This window comes from Chelmon rostratus, chromosome 9 (genome assembly GCF_017976325.1).
Source record: "Chelmon rostratus isolate fCheRos1 chromosome 9, fCheRos1.pri, whole genome shotgun sequence".
In the NCBI taxonomy this organism is placed as follows: Eukaryota; Metazoa; Chordata; class Actinopteri; order Chaetodontiformes; family Chaetodontidae; genus Chelmon; species Chelmon rostratus.
Window position 1 is genome coordinate 9,987,050 of NC_055666.1, and position 17,075 is coordinate 10,004,124.

Genomic DNA, 17,075 nt, shown 5'->3' on the forward strand with positions numbered 1-17,075 from the left:
AGTCGACACTTTGTAACCAGAAAGGGCAAACCAAAGATTGGCCTAAAACACATCATCAAAAGCAGATGTTGATCTGAGGGTTTTCAGGATAATGTTGTGTCCTCTTGCCGTACGGCGGAGGACAGGCTGAGTAGTCTGGAGTTTCGGTTTGTGGGTGTCGGCTAATAAAGACACAGCCCTCAGGGCTCAGGTATTGGCAGTAGTATTTGCTCACTTTATATTGTCAGGGATATTAGCACTGGAAGCTGACATGCTAATGTAGTACAAACAAATGGGAATGCACAGACCAGTCTCCCTGAGCTGTCCTCATGGTGCACCACTGCACGCTCTACCATGACTGGAGCTTCTATCACAAGTGTTGTGGTTGGATATGGTAGTAGCTAGAATTTGCTGTCACAGAGATAAAGATATTATTTTATACATGGCCTGCTGATTTTTGTACAGTGTTTTATAGCTGATTATTTTGTCATGAACATATATACATTTATTATGCACTACTTTTCTAAATATTTTTTTCAATAGTCATTTTAGGCACATTTTTCACAGATGGGAGAACTCCTTTTGCAATACCTCATTTTTTTCACTTGGTGAAAAATAATTTTGTACCTTTGTTACTAAGAGATCTGCATTTATGGTAAACTTAATTTAAAAAAGAAAATGAATGATATTAATATAATTTTCAATTAGCTTTTATATATTTAAGTGCTGGTAAATCTGAAAATTGTCTGGTGCATTGGTGTGATTCTGTAGATAAAAAAAAAAAAATAAGGCTATCATTAGCCCGTCTTATATGGATTCTCCTCTGTCCTAATAAACATAATTACAGGATCCTAAGGCATGACAAGACCTTTCTAAACTGATTTTGATAGTCTTGAAAATATATTCTGACATTTCTCTCCTAGCTGTAGTCAGTAAGATTATCAATAGGGTAAATGTTTTGGCTTTGGTCAATGTGAAAACTTCCCTTCTATCACCAGAGTGGATATCAGCTGTTTGAGTATTTAGATCCTCTTTCTGGGACTGCCTGTAAGTTCTACTTATTCTTGGCATGCATAATGTAATACAGAAATAACATGGCTAGTGTTCATGCAGGACCTAATGTAATGCACTAGATCTCCTTTTTCCTTTGTAACTTTCTTTTCCTTATCTCTTTGAGATCACCTCTCTTGTAGCCTCTCTTTACATGATGGAGTCTGCCTTCCTTACACAGACATGATGTTTATGCAATCTACACAGTGACAACACTTTGGATGCGTTTTTGTAATGTAGAGGACACTCAGTAGGACATAGGTGAGGAGACTTGATCACTTGACCCCCTTTGTGATGTGGCATGCTTTGGGACATAACCTGAATGTGATTTAATGTTGCAAGTTAACTTTGAGCCATTATGTGCAATACTTCTTCTTTCCAGAAACAAGTCTCCGCAGTGTAAGTCATTTAACCCATATAAACCATGCAGTCATGTACACATTATTTGTTTCCTATTGTTCATGCTGATGTCTGCAAGAAAAAATAAGTAATTTATACCTGAATTTATTTTTAAACATTAGTTTTGTGCTTATTTACTTATTTTGCTACTACCATGCTACTGTGATTGAAAACATTGTATATACTAGGTCGATAATGTATTTAGCATTTGCTATATTTTCAATTGAAATGTATAACTATCATTTTGATCAGATTTTTGTTATATTTTTGGGGTGATGTGTTAAACTCGTTGTGTCTAGTTTTTCTAATTGCTGTATTGTGCTCCACATTTTCAGATGAAAAGAATATTGATTATGTCTGTTAGTATTACTTGATTGCAAAATTTCAATAGTTTTTAATTGTATGCTGGGAAGGTTATATTTATTAACTTTTTTTTTTTACCTGATATCATTTTGATTTTTATTAAGTCATTTCACATTTATACGTAAGTTCCAATTTTTATATTTTCTCCCTGATTAATTTACGCTACAATACAGAAGTCAGTTTTTATAGTTGGTTTGTAGTATTGAAGTAAAACAAAGATCTAATGTCATATATTCATTTGCTGCCAACTGTTTGTAACTGTATGCATACATTTGAAGTATTTGTAATGTGAGATGTTGAACGAATAAAACGGCTGTGAGGAAGAATTATATGCCTAATGCTGATTCACAAGAATTACAGTTTTTTGCTTTGTGTCAGTATTTTCTGAGAGGACGTTGTTAATTGATTTGCCGCCTGAGGGTTTTCTGGTAAATGTCACACCTGATGCCATTGTTGTGTGACAGCACTTTTTTTTGGCTGGTGGGTTCAGTTGAATCAGGTCAGAGGTATTTATAGGCTGAGGCTTATTTCAGGCCTTAGTGGATGCTATTTAGCTCACCTAAACCTCATGTCTTTTGTCCCAACAAAACCATTTCTACTCTGTGAAAGCCTTTTTTTCTCAGTGAGAAGAATTCACATGGGCAATAAAGCCCTATTACAATCAACAGAATTTCACATGAAGAGGCTGAAGTCTCAGAACTGAACTTCCTCACATCAGGGAGGTCTTCCAAATCGTGGCTTTGTCCCCAATCTAAAACTGTTCTCAGAACAAGCTTAATGCTATTCTTAAATATCAATACAATTCAGAGGAGTATGTATTTTTTACATCACTACATATGCATGGGTTACTAGTTAGGTTACAAATTAAGATTCAACATTCATTGCTTATAGATAAAGCTGCAGTAAATGTGACTTAAAATGATCTCCACTTTTATCAAAAACAATAGTAAAACGCTACTCACACATTAATGGATCAGCAATAATAATTAAATCCTATAATATGTTGCTAAAAGGGACAGTTTACTAATAATTCTGAATACTTCCGCCTGCACTGCTTCTTGGGAAAGCTGCTGTTGTTTCTCAGCCTGTAAACGTACTTGTGGCTTTTTTTAGACAGGCCTGTAGATTAAATTTAAACAAGTGAAAAACTATTCAATTTTACACAGAGATTTTGAGATTATTACAAAGAGACTCACAGACACGCGAACCGCAATTCTGACGCCATATTATCCGGACAATACTGCCACCTGCCGGCTGACGGCACTACAAGCACAATTCGGGACCACAGAGAAATAACAGTCCAGCCAGGTGGTTCAGGTAAACACAACTGGGTCTGTAAAGGGGAGTTCAGAGAGAAAAAGATGTCGCCGGTGAGGACAAAGTACGTACCCTGGTTTGGCTCACAGCAGGGCCCCGGTCAAAGAGATGAACCACAACCAGAGCACATAATGGACCAGACCGAGCCTTCCTGTCAGGCCCAGAGGAACAAGCGCGGGAACAAGCGGGCTAACGTTACCGGTGAAAAAACTCGCTCCATTTTAAAAGTCAAGTTACCAAAGCTCAACAAGAAGGCCACAAAGGAGGAGAAAACACAGAGAAGATGGATGTTAGAACCTGTGGCTAATAAAACCAAGACAACTGAGGGCGGAGGAAGAGGAGCACAGTGTAATGTTGCAGTTAATGTTAGCTTAACAGGTTCTCTTAAGTTAGCTAGTTAGGCAAGTTCTAGTACTAGCTAGTTAGCTAGCAGTAATTGTTGCCTGTGGAACAGACTAATTCCAGCAAAATGTACAGCAGTTTATCTTGGATGGAGTCAGTAAGGGAAGCACATGATACACTAAAGGGCAGTGGCTCCCAACCTGGAGGTTATCATGAAACCTTGAGGTTGAAATTAGCCCTTTGGCTAACACTTACATTCACAGTGATGCTGATCAAAATGCATGGTCAGTGTAAGTATGTTTGATGAAGAAACTATGTTTTTTACCAATGTTTTTCTGAAATCCCACTTTGGTTCGGCTGCTCATAACTAATGACCTGTAATTTGAGGTCAAATGTAGATAAGTTGTTCCGTCATTGTTAGGACAAGCTAAAAGACTGGGAGCCACTGCAATTCAGTACAGTATTCCTGCAGCTAATTACTGTTGTAAAACTTTTTATATTGTATTATTCAATTTTTGGCCTTTATTGTTTGTGGTGTTGCGCACAGGATTGCATTAAATTGTTTTCATTAAACAGTTATTGTATCCACCTCCAGAGTTAAAATCAGTTTCACCTCAAATTAACCACACAGATTTAATATCACACAAACCTTTTCAGATCAGCTTCCAGAGGCCAAAACCTCAAAATTGGGTGACCATGTTTTAAGTTATCAAGATCAAGAATGTAGCTAGCTAGACAATAAAATAACATACACAGAACCACTTTATTAAAATTGGCAAAACTAAGCCTACGTAAGCTAGTAGTACTGTATATTGTGTGGGTAGACTTCACTGTTAACAGAGGCCTCGTTTTCACATTTAGTGTTGTTTTCAGGTGCTGGCACTGATTCTGACACTGCTGGTGGAGACGTTTTCTTTTTCTCCCAAGTACCCTCCAGCAAAGCAGTAAACCAGAAGGAAAAGGTAAGCGCTATGCAAAGTATACCTTATGTGCAATGGTGAATGCTGACACATGTCCCCATGTTTGTTTGTTATAAAGGAGAACCCAAAATCATTCTACAAAATGAGTGTACTGTTTTTCTTTTGTTCATAGTTTTCTCCTGTCAGCCATGCACATAATGTATACTTTACATACCTGATTTTGGGTTCTCCTTTATAACAAACAAACATGGTGACATGTCAGTTCCGTTGTACATTAATACTCTTCAGAACTAACAAGTCATTACTGTATACACATTTGACGGTCTAACTTAATTTTAAGATGACCAACTCCCTGTTGAGCTTTCTCTGTGACAGTGGAGATTATACGTGCCTGGATGACTCATTCATTCATCACTGATCACTCATCACACCAAACATGAGCATTATTGTGACCGTTCAGTGTATCTTCTTCTATGGCAGCATCTTCGAGGTTAACATTAACGATGTTTGCCACAGTCAGTTTAAGTTAAACCACTTGTCATAGTCAGAAACTATGTTGAGCCCACTCATTAGCTTTGATGGATGACTTATATGTGTGATGTTAACTTGTTTATTATAAGTATTGGTTTTGATAATGTATAACTAGGGAAACATTCATTTAACCTTTCATCTGGTCTTCAATACCAGTATTTGAATATTAGCCAATATGGATCATAGTCAGTATGTGTTCTGTTAAAACCAGTGCAAACTTTGGCAACACAGACCTTTCTCGCAAATATTTTGACAAGCCACAGTAGAAAAGGCACAGGCATAGATTATACAACTAATGATGGCTGGCTTTCATTTCATACACTTTAATGGCTCATTGAGACATTTGAATTGAACAGAGCCATCATTATGTTTTGCCTGTGCTTTTCCTTCTATGACAAATTAAATTGATTTCCTGGAAAGGTCCTATTGATAAAACCACTGAATCTGCTCCTCCTCATCCACCATGCAGACACACATGTACACTGTATCCTCTGTACCCATGAACCAGATTACCAAGTTTATGTATTCCCTCTTTATTTTCCTGGGAATGCATCTCCTGTCCTGGATAGGCCAAGCTTGCAGTTATTAGGAATATCTCCAAGGTGCTGGAGGAGAACCAGCTCATCAGGCAGAGACTGGCTGCCCTCAGCCATGCCAACTGAAGCTGCACTGACTTTCTGAAATGGCCCACAACCATAGCAGGTATTTTATCCAAGACATCATCTGTGTTTCTCCACATCAAAGTTCGAATTGGTGGAAACATGTTATTCCTGAAGCATGCAGTGTTGAAAACCAGTGATACAATGAGTCACATTTTTTTGGTTCAACTGGTAATGTGCTGTGAGACCATAAAGCAATCTGCATAAAAAATGTATTTGTGAAATAGAACATTTTTTACACATTGTTCAGTGGGAAATATGTTTTATTAAAAGAGTCCATATTCAAATTGCTGTGCTAAAGCATTTATTCAAATTGGTTTTGTATTTTACCCGACAGCTGTCATATGTTTATTGATACATATTAATGCAGTCCACTAACTCATAGAACATGTTATCTGATGTAAAACTTAATTATCCACCAGAGGGCAGCACCTCCTCTGATATCAATGTCTGCTGTGGTAGTTCTCAGTTAAAACACAGTGTACGTCTATACTTTCACTCTTTTTTACTGCCCTCTCACAGAAATGTCATGAGACAATTTTAAAGTAACATCAAGAAATTAATAAATGTAAATCAATTAGATTTGTTGCTTGCGTGTTTAACCTTTCAAATAGTACCTCGTTATGTGCCTCTATGAATTATATGAAATCAAGAATATTCCCCTGTGGCTAAATTGAATATAGTTTGCCTTGAAAGCTAACCTAATTTAGCAGCTTGTGTGGTTACCAAAATGGTGAATAATATTAAATAATGGTATTGACCTGAAAATGCTGAGCAAACGCTTCAGTGTTTTTTCTGTCAGCAGAGGTTTCAAGTTTCCTCCTTTTATCAGGATTTATATTAGTAAATCAGCTTGAGAGCAGCATATGGCTGTGATTAGTTTAACTGTAAAATAATTGCTGTTAAACCATGCACAATTTGCTTTAAATTGTTTCTTAATGTTTAGATTGATAAGCCTCATTGCCTCTGTGTTTATAGGACTTTTATTTATTTGATCCTTCTCTGCCCTGAACTCAAAAATGGCAGCCTTATCAGAGTTCTCACTAAAGTTCAGAGAGGTGTTCAGTGTACAAGCACTGCAGTTAGATAGTTAGAGGACCCATATTTGACAAGAGCTGAGGATAATTTCAACTAATTTTCGCTGACCAATGTGTTGTACCGTTTAATGTTTATTGAACAGGCTTATCACATAGATAACTCACTTTCATTGCGTTTAAGACATGTGTGTTGTCCTGGCACCTATTCATTGATGTGATTTTTACAATTTTTTTTTATCATGACAAAGCACCTCATCCTTGTGTCACTATAATGGAACATGTTTTACCTGCACCTGCGGCCTATTATTTAAAACAAGTTTGATGAGTTGTGCTCTCAGGTTCGTTGCTTTCTAAAAGGTCTGCAGCAAAAACTGCACAGCTGATTTAAATAACACATTATTTAAGAACATGATTTTATCAGTTCCTTTCATATAATACAACCACAAGCAGCTTGGACATACTGAGTAATGTAATCATCTCATGCTAGATTCAGTTTGCTTCAACACAGAAAATAGAAGATGCTTTATTTCTGATTCACAAACAAATCTTCGTTCGTGGGCTGAAGCAAATACAGCTGGTGGTTTTGAATCAGTAAACAGGCACTTTATAGAATATGCTTTCACAGCATTGAGGATAAATGGCTGTTGGGATGGTGATTAGCAGTTAAACAGGCCTTTTAATCAGAGCCGTGGTCTGCTAGGAGACTGGCAGACTGTGGCAACTGTACCTCTAGACCACACTGTGAAGCCTGTTGACCAGAGGTTTGCTGCATTGTTTACATGGATAGAGGCCCGAGGATGTTTGCAGCTTGAAACAAGCTGGTATTGTTGTACAGGACCTGCTTGGAAAACAACTTGGTCAGCAGAATCAGTGGAGGAGAGGAGACCAGTAAAAGACACTGAGCTATAAAATGTAATGTAAAGCAATAAAGTATGGTGTGTACAAAGTATTGTTTGGGCCTAGCTGAGAATTCTTGTTTATATAAATCTGCCTTGAGTTGTTGCAGCTGTAAAATGTGAAGCCTCTTTTTGGCTGCAAAGCAGGTTTCTAAGGTTGGAGTCCATTCTGGATTTATTCAAATGCTGGCATCCTACATAGCAGCATAGTGGTGTTTCGATAATGATGGATGAATCATTAGCTTTTAACACCTACTGTACCACATCCTGACTGAAATGGCTCAGTGTGAGAAACCTGATAATGGCAGTGAAAGACCTGGTTATGTCAGCAGATTTCAGAGCTGTGTTCTTACACTGCAGACTCTGACAGGATAAACAGTTTTAAACAGAGCCAGCCACCTGTGGGCACAGAGCAAAATAAGCAGCAGGCAAGCGAGCTCATGCGATGACTTGTTTTTGACTCAGTAAATCATCAAGTGCTGTCATTTTGGTCAAACGTTTTCACTTAAGTACTTAAACCTCCACTGACAAGTAGTCACACTGTCTTCATCACAAACAGCAGATCCAAAGTCTCCATTGACATTGACAGATTGTTTTTCCCTTGTTGCAATATCTATATGAATGTGACAACAGAACAAAATTGAGTGAACAAAATGTAAATGGCCTATAGCTGGATTCTCCTTTCTTTGATTACTGATGTGTACATCTTTATCTAGTGGATAGATGAGTTTAATAATGTTGTCCAAAGTCCAATTTTCACTCTCCTTTTAGCTCTGTTTTGGTCTCCACCAACTCCTGAGTGAAATAATTGTGTATTTTGTTCCACTATGTTCACCAGCTAGTTGTTAATTTTGCTCGTCAGCTGTTTGACACTGGGCCAGTAGTGCACAGTGGCTTTATCAGATCTTTTTGCTGAAAACAGCTGTCTGCTGTGTCTGGAAACAACACTGGTGACAGCAATGGCAGTGAACCAAAACAGTTAAGTTACTGGCCGTAAAACCTAAACAATGGCTGAAAATATGCTAAAATGCTCCAGAGAGCTGGCTGTACGAAGTACAATGATAACTGTCAGTTGGAGTGTCACCACAGGTCCCCCTGTCCCATTACACATAGTCATTTCATCCATTGTTGACACGAGACTAAGAGTCTGCAGTCATGCCAGTGGCTCTGCTGGGTCGTACTTAGGCACAGTGGTGCTTTGACTAAGATGGTAACATCACCATGCTAACATGCTCACAGTATCAATGCTACCATACTGCTGTTTAGCAGGTAGCTAAACAGTAGTAGCAGCATAGCTTCTAGCGTGATTAAAAATATGTATTAGAATAGCTTTAAAAGAGGAAAAAAAAATGTTTGAAAAAATCTTAAAATCCCCAGGGCTGTTAGACCATTAGAAATAAGTCTTGATATAGCTAATACAACGTGGTAAATGCACCCTCTTATTAAATGTTTAACATAAGGTTTTGATTTAACTTCTCTTTTTTGTTTATTCTGATGTTAACACTAGACCAAACAAGTAAGCAGAAGCAGCCAGATAATTTTTGCAAGTGTGTTTCAGCACTTCATATCATTTCCTCCCTGACAGAATGAAAGAATTTTCATCATCACATTTTGCTAAACCACAGTGTGATTGTGGTGCCTCATGTGTTTTATATAAACACCAGCTCCTTAATAGCATTTAATTATTTTTTCTACCAGACAGAGTTCAGGGTGTTGAAATTTGAAGGTTGAGTTTCATCAGCCTTAATTTAGTTATCAGGCAGCATCACTTTGCAAGCCAAGAGCAAACTGCTGTCAAGTATTCAACTAATGTGTCTCCTGCAGCTCTGGTGGCATCTGCTGGGAACAGACACATTAACCAACCAGGCTTTCTTCCAGACACACAGCAGTGCAAATACAGTACAATGATGTGTCACTTTGATCTGAGTTTCATGTTGTCTTTAACCTTTTCTCAATCACTGTGAATATGCAATTGATAGGTAATGTTTTCTTATGATTATAAACAGGTTAATTTGAAGGCTGCTCTTCATTTTAATGGCCATTATACAGTATTCACTTCAGACTAAGAAATTAATTTTATTCAAGAATTTGCCAAAATTACCTAACAAATAACCCTTATAGCTGAAACAACCCTCAATAGATTTATATTTTTGTCAATTATGTTTAATCTCGAGATTTATCTTTACCACAAAAATTAAGTTAAAATTTTCTTTTATACATAGATTTATTTAATGCTTTGTAATTTGTAGAGATGAACAGCAACAGAGGAAGTTTAATACTAATGTGGTACTTAGCATCAGGTTATGAGTTCTAAAGTCTTTACTCTTTTCTTATCAGGGTACGACACTGATTTCCAGGTACCGTTATTATTGGATATTTTAGTGTGTTGTAACTGTGAATTCTTTCTGTCACTTGTAAAACCATCTCCAGAGGCCTGGAGAATTGAGGGCCAGGTGGATTTGGAAAGATGATGTTTTAGCTGTGGATCACCTGCTTGTAGCTACACTACAGTGTAATCACTCTGCCCGGAGGAGCCGGCAAAGCCATGCAGAGGGGCGCCACTCTCACTCGCTGCAGATGGTGCTCGTGCTTGTGTGTGTGGGGGTAAGAGACTGAAAACATAAATACCATTCAGGTCTAAACGAAACTAAGGACGTTGCTTATTTTATGGACTTTGCGTTCTGTCTACATGTGGTAGCACACATATTCTCTTTATGGCTAACGATGTTCATTAATGTTCAGTAGGATTGGATTGAAGCAATAGTCCATATGCAGTAGTAATGGCTGCAATATTTTCACGTGGTAGAGAAAGAGTGTTACTGTTATTTCCTCATTCCTCAACCTAAATAACCATGCAGCAACACACTCAGTGTAGTCGCATGTGTAATATTCACCTATGATCTTAATCGCACGATGACTAACATTTCCCGGTTGTTAATGTATTTCAAAGATACATAAGTGTGAATGAAGCCTCAGTTCATATTCAGGAAAAGGTTTTGAATGATAAATGTGTGAGGTCATATTACTGAAAATCTTTTTGTGGTTTTCGATTTGCAGTAAATGTGGGTTCGGTTTTAAAAGTTTGACACACTTTAACACTCAGAGATACTTTATCACACTCACATTTGCGTGACTGTAATTTGTTCTGGTGAGATGTGGATTTACTGTACAGGCAGACAGACTGACAGATCCACCAACCAGCCGTGAAGTTGTGATTGCACTCACTGAGGGGCCTGAAGAGGCAGTAATGAGAAACCACATCTGATCACCTTCAAATTGTTTTGTTACCTCACTTAAATTGTAATAGTGCCAGACTATGGTCCTGTGTCTCAACTTTCATTTGTATGGCAATGTCTGGAAAAGTTAGATATAGGCAAAAACCTAATCAATTCCCACCATGGATCCTTGTGGGAGTTCACTATCTGACACTGATTAAACTTAAAAATTAAACTAAAATCCGCTTCTACTGATGATAGTCTTCTTCTCTGTGTCTTTGACTATTATGATGTCCAAAATGTGTTTTTTCAAAGTATAGCGGTGTAGTCACATGCATTAATAAATGGAACTGCAGTTGAAGACAGCACACTAACCACCATGCTGCAGTACATAAACGATTTTGGGAGTGGTGGGTGTCAGCTTCATAACACTCATCTAAGGGCATGCGGGTCAAAATGCACCCCGAATAAGTTCCTCTTCTTAGGTTTAGGAAAACAGCTTGAGAGCTAATTTTACTTTTAGCTGTAAGCTATCTTACCCTATACTTAAAGCGACATTAAACATCAGTTACCTTGAAGCTGTCCATGGTTGTCCCTCTCTTTTTTATAAGTAGTTTATAAAATGAAATACTGATTCTGTCTTGATTGGCCTGCGATTGCTACGGCGAAAAAGTCTGTGGGTTGCTGTGTGAAGCAGTAGTTAGTGTGTCATACTAGTTTGTCAGCATGATAAAGCATGTCCGGAAAGTACACGCAAATCTCACTTTGAAAAATTGCGTGGAAGGTTAATGACCATATTTCACATGTCAGATGCCAAGTTGTGGACCAAGGACCAAGATTTTGTATTCAGGAATATTCCACACATGACAACATGGTTCAATGGTTACAATTTTCTGTATCTTGTAAATATAATAGAGAATAGATAAAAGGTGCCTGTAAAAGCTTCTTTTTCATGATCTAGCTACCCCAAATGTGTGTGGATTTTTATAGAAGAGCACTTGTGTTGACTTTCACGATAACAAAGAATTACAGTTGCATACTGTACACATTTTAACTGTGTGTGTGCATTTATGTGTGCATGTGTGTGTGTGTACTCCACACTGTTGCTAGCAGAACTAATACAGGTGAAGCTAGGCGGAAGAGAGAGCAGTGCTAATTGGTGTTTGGGGCGATCAGTGTGAGCCGAGGACATTAGCTCTCTGGTCTGCTGCTGCTCTGCTCTGTACGGAGACACTTGGATGGTCAGGTTGCACCAGCTCTGTCAGTGACTTCCCCTGTGTGTCTTCCCCCACAATGGGAGACAAACCCAGCAGGAACTCTCCCAGTGCTGAGACCAGTGGACAGCAGCAAGCTATTTGGGCCTGGTTACTGCAGGAAAGACTACAAAGACAACTTACACTGGTGGAAGATCATAGGGGGCATCTTATGCACTGCTGGATCACCCTCAAATTATTTAGAAATCTGGTTTTCTTCTGGTTGTCTGGAAATGTGCTAACTAGCTAATTAAGATCAAACACATCAATACTCTTAGAGATTATATTCTGATTAAACACTGAAAACAAACAAAAAAAAAAACTTACCCTTAGTGTACCTCCCTGCTGCTAATCAAAACTCCTATATACTGCTATTGTTGTTACTGCTAACCTTGGTTCTACTGCAGGTACTGTAACTTCAGTCACGATAGCCAAAACCCTAACTTCATCTACCAGTGTGAGTATTACTATTTAAACTAATGATATTACAGCTTTCGTTCAGGTGTCCAATTTAACCTGCCTCTTGTCAAGAAATTGGATCAAACGGCTCGCTGACACGCAGTCTCTGTGACTTATGTTTACTGATGACAGAAATCCACAGAATGTTGACATATGTCTTCACAGGAGGGTACTTAGCTGCTACTTACCTTTTCTGTAGTGTGTCCCCCTATCCTGTCCCAGTATTGAGTGATAAAATGCATTGATAGTGTATGTTCTATTTTGGAATTAGAAGTCAATCCATTTTTGCTTATTACTGATTTTCTCTCCAGACATTGATTAAACCCCTAAAAACCGTCAAAGTGTCCCTTCATTCCTTACATTGGCTTAGATGTGCCTTATGCTTCATGTAGTATGCTGGATCTACGTTGTCCCTGCCCCTGTCTCCACCCACCCCTTCACCGCTGGCAGTATGCAAAGCAAATTACATGTTGCAAATGTTGTACTTATTTTCCAGAACATAATATGTAGCATGAAAACTTGATCTTAAATCCCAATTGAAACTGCAGTGCTCACCATTCCTGTTTTGATACAGTGTGATTTTGAAAAAATACTAATATTTTTTTCCAACCACCTTACTGTTTGTTACCCCTGAACTAGATTTTTCCAGCTAATTGGATTCTGCAGAAATACAGTTGTTGTATCAACCTGTGGCTAAACGTTTCCAACAAGTCCTTATTAGTTTTTTGTAAATTTTGAACATGCACACACACACACACACACACACACACACACACGTGTCCATGCCCACCATAAACCCATCTGTAGGAAGCACACTGAAATGACAGTCAGGCCCCTTAATTGATTTGCATGTGTTTACAGGAGAGTGAGCTCACGCTGTGCGAGTGCTTTGCTTCATATGGAGACTAATGATGTTGAGACGCTGAGGAGTCGAGCCCCTGATACCACTGTAATCCTGCTGATTACAGAGAGCACACAGATCACAGAGCTCTGGACAGCACACTCCAGTCACCTCACAGGTGGCCTTTGCATGCGTGGGCATCTGTATATGAGAGAGAGACACATACAGCAGACGAGGAGACAGACGTGAGAGTATAGATAGAAACTGGGAGCAGACTATAGGGCACAGCATGCAGTAAGCACATTAATTTTGCATCAGCTGCTGTGCACGTCTTTCCTTGGCTGAATGAGCATTAAATCTCTCTCGGAGTGACATTAAAGGGTCTGCTCTTCACCTCTTTACGTCAGTTGTAACATCCCTGCCCTTGGCTGGTTTTCAGGATGTTGCATCGCCTTATCCTGTCAGTCAGTGTTTAGAGGGCCATGTTTAAGAAGTCTATAGCTGCTGCTGATGTTTCCTAATACTCTGGAGCACTACAGGTATGAGCTTCAAACAGTCATGAGACGCCTCTGTCTCCACCGACAGCAGAGACTGGGACTAATCGCAGCGGGCGCCATACACCTCAGGAAGGTAGCAATTTTCCATCATTACTGTTAAATCCTGCTTAAAAGAACCGGATTCCACAGGCCTAATTACAAGGTGTTAATAATAACAATGTAATGACAGTCATTTTAAAGCCTGCCCAAAACCATAATCCATCTCCCAACTGACTCTCACGTTTAAGTGTGTGGTTGCTGCACAGTGATATCTGAAGTTTAAAAGCACTGTGATTCTTATTGATTACCATTGTGATTACTCCCACACTTGGTGTGTCAGGTCCTGCGAGTCAGGGCTTGAATTAGGAGCTCTGTCAGCTTTTGTTCAGTGGAAGTACAGCTCTTCAGATGTCACACTGATGCTTTTCATCCCGGTGCTGCTGATGCTCGGAGACACTGCCAGGACAATCCGGCAGCCTAATTGCAGGATGGAGTAGAGTTTAGCAGACAGGGGATTGATTTACTTCTATTAGCAGGGCTTTTTCACACAAAATACCAAGCCTCAGCCTCGTCCGAAATTCCTTTACATTAATTCAGGACTATTTTCCCGTGCTTTCAGTGTCAACTAAGGGTTTGCAGTTTGCAGAGTGCATAAAATACAGGCTGTTGCTGTCAGTAATTATGATAAAACAGTGTGAGCTATTTTCCAGAAACAATCTTCTCCCAGCGTAATTACTGCTAAATGAGGCTGATGTGCAGCTGACCGGCTGTCTAGCTGGGGGTGTGGCACCGCAGGGATCCGATGCAGAGCACCCCAAACACACCGTCCAATCACAAGTCTCCCCCCGACCCCGGGATCAGGACGCATCATTGGCTCAAAGTCCCGAGCGCCTCCCGAAGTTTTTCCAGCACCGACTCCGTCAAGTTTGTAACACCTCAACTTGCGCACGCTGAATGTTTGCACTCCGTGGCTGAAAAGTTATGTGTTTTCGGGACTGGAAATAAACATCGATCTCGGCCTCAAGCGAGACAGCATGGCTTCCCCCGGAGACCGGAGAGACGGCGGTGTCCAGCCACCGCGGCTGAAGAAGCGCTTGGCGCAGGTGTCGTGCCTGCCGTTCAGCGTGGAGGCGCTCATGTCGGACAGGAGGCCGCTGAAGGCGACGGACAGAAGGGAGGGAAGTTACACTGTGACCGATCACCAGGCGCACAGGCCGGAAGAGTTCACCAGACACTTAGTACCCATCAAATCAGAGCCATCGGAACGAGGGGACTGTGCGTCCTGGATACCCAGCCCCGTTAAGATGTCAACACCGCCCCGTAAGTGATCCGGGGTAATGTCTTCAAACATATGATACGGATTTACCGTTAAATAACGGCTTATATAATCATTGGACGTCTTTGGGTTCCTTAAATCACTCAAAGAAGAATCCAAAGTGTGAACAGTTTGAGTTAAAAATCCCTGCCTCTGAGTTCATAATACTTAAGGAGAGATATGCATGAGTCTAATAAATGTAGAAATCAGTACACAGGAAGTAAGTAAGCAAGTGAAGGAGTACACACAGGAAAGGCAGAACAAAACATAATTTGTATATTCGAATGTAATTTTTAAATATTCATAACTTTTTCTCGTAGTTTTTACTTCTCTTTAGGCCAGTGTCTGATGACATGTCTTTCATAATAAGTACATTTATTTAATCAAATTTTTATAATTGAAGTTTAGGCAACTCCAAAATTCAAAGAAAATCATTTTTATTGATATAAAATCTAAAATAGCAGCAAACAAACCTTTTGAGAAGCAGCCAATAGGGAAGGTTTAGCATTTTTCCTTTATAAGATATAATCCAAATGTATTGCCATGTCATTTTCTATCAGTCGACTGAATAATTGACTAATCATTTTAGCTCGTATTCAGTTTTGTGGGTATTAAACCAATGAAATAGTATATTAGCAATTAACTGGACACCAAACTCCGCCTCACATGTTTCCTATGTCCTCTAGGACAGCTCAGTCCAGCAGTCTGCCCCTTGAGAAAGCACAAAACCAACCGTAAGCCTCGCACTCCCTTCACCACCACGCAGCTCCTGGCCCTGGAGAGAAAGTTCCGTCAGAAGCAGTACCTGTCCATTGCCGAGCGGGCCGAGTTCTCCTCCTCCCTGTCGCTGTCCGAGACGCAGGTCAAGATCTGGTTCCAAAACCGGCGAGCTAAAGCCAAGAGGCTTCAGGAGGCCGAGGTGGAGAAACTCAAAGTAGCGGCTGGCATCGGGCCCAAAGCTGTGTTCCACCCAGGCATCTCATCCTTCGGTTTCCCCCTCAGTATTAACCTGCAGGCTGGATCTGCAGCGCTCTACGGACTGGGCTGCTCGTACGGCCGCAGCCCCATTCTCCCTGCTGCACATCTGGCCATGTACGCCTCGCAGGTTGGCCACAGCCTGTTCCACCTCTCCTGAGAGGAAGCAGCATTGCACAGACAAAGTGCTGTGGATCTGAGGACAAGAGTGTATCATGAAGTCTTGCACCTTATAAAAGACCTGAGTGAGGACCTAAAGTGGAGCTGAAGCTTCATGATCTTCACTGGTCTCAAGTTCCAAAGAGAATTTCTGAAAGTCCTTTTACTTTTCACAAGAGAGGCACGAGGATACAGCATCTCAAAGATCCTTCTTTGGTGTTTACCAATGCTGATTCAGCAGAGGTCACTGATCATGAATGGAATATTGATCAGGCCCCATGTGTCTGATTATTGGCCTGAATACCCGATTGCATGTATTGTAGCCTTTTTGACTTGTTTCTTTCTCTTCTAATAGTTTAATATTTATGGCATTTGGACTATTTTTTTTCACTTGTAGCCTTGAATATGCAGGGCTGTTTTATATTCTACTCCCCTAAAAATAATAAGAGGCTGCTGTTGGAGACATTCTGGCCTGATGAAGTGCATGTTTGCTTAAAAGCCAAAGCATTCCCGAATGACGCATATTTATTTATTATAGCCCTTAGATTGATATATTTCATGATCCATATCTACATTTTTAAAAGGTAATATTTTATGTCTGTCACATTACATTAAAGCTTTTCGTTAACTCTCTGTTTTGTTCTCTTTGCTTGTTTGTGGCATACTATGCAGTTGTCTAATGATACATAACCTTTAAAGGGAGTTTCAGCTCCTTCTGCTCCTGACTTCCAGCTGCCTCCTCTTCTGTGCTCCACATCCAGCAAAGATGCTCTCTGGTTCTAGCAAGCTGCGTTTTTTTTTTTTTTTTTTACTGCAGATGCTCAGAGCG

The 17,075-nt window shown here is 39.8% G+C and overlaps 1 protein-coding gene across 1 annotated transcript; it reads left to right on the top strand.

Moving 5' to 3' along the window:
• Nucleotides 1–14,719: 14,719 nt before the first annotated feature.
• Nucleotides 14,720–16,846, top strand: LOC121611686 (homeobox protein MSX-2-like). The gene is made up of 2 exons (XM_041944349.1): nucleotides 14,720–15,117; nucleotides 15,799–16,846. The coding sequence occupies exons 1-2, from the start codon at nucleotides 14,832–14,834 to the stop codon at nucleotides 16,245–16,247; spliced, it is 735 nt and encodes a 244-aa protein (XP_041800283.1). The 5' UTR covers nucleotides 14,720–14,831; the 3' UTR covers nucleotides 16,248–16,846.
• Nucleotides 16,847–17,075: the final 229 nt, after the last annotated feature.

Bases quoted from the DNA above. Each gene is read 5' to 3' on its own strand.
- LOC121611686 (XM_041944349.1), top strand. From the start codon at position 14,832: ATGGCTTCCCCCGGAGACCGGAGAGACGGCGGTGTCCAGCCACCGCGG. The intron at 15,118-15,798 runs GTAAGTGATCCG...TATGTCCTCTAG, and splicing joins TAAGATGTCAACACCGCCCC to GACAGCTCAGTCCAGCAGTC.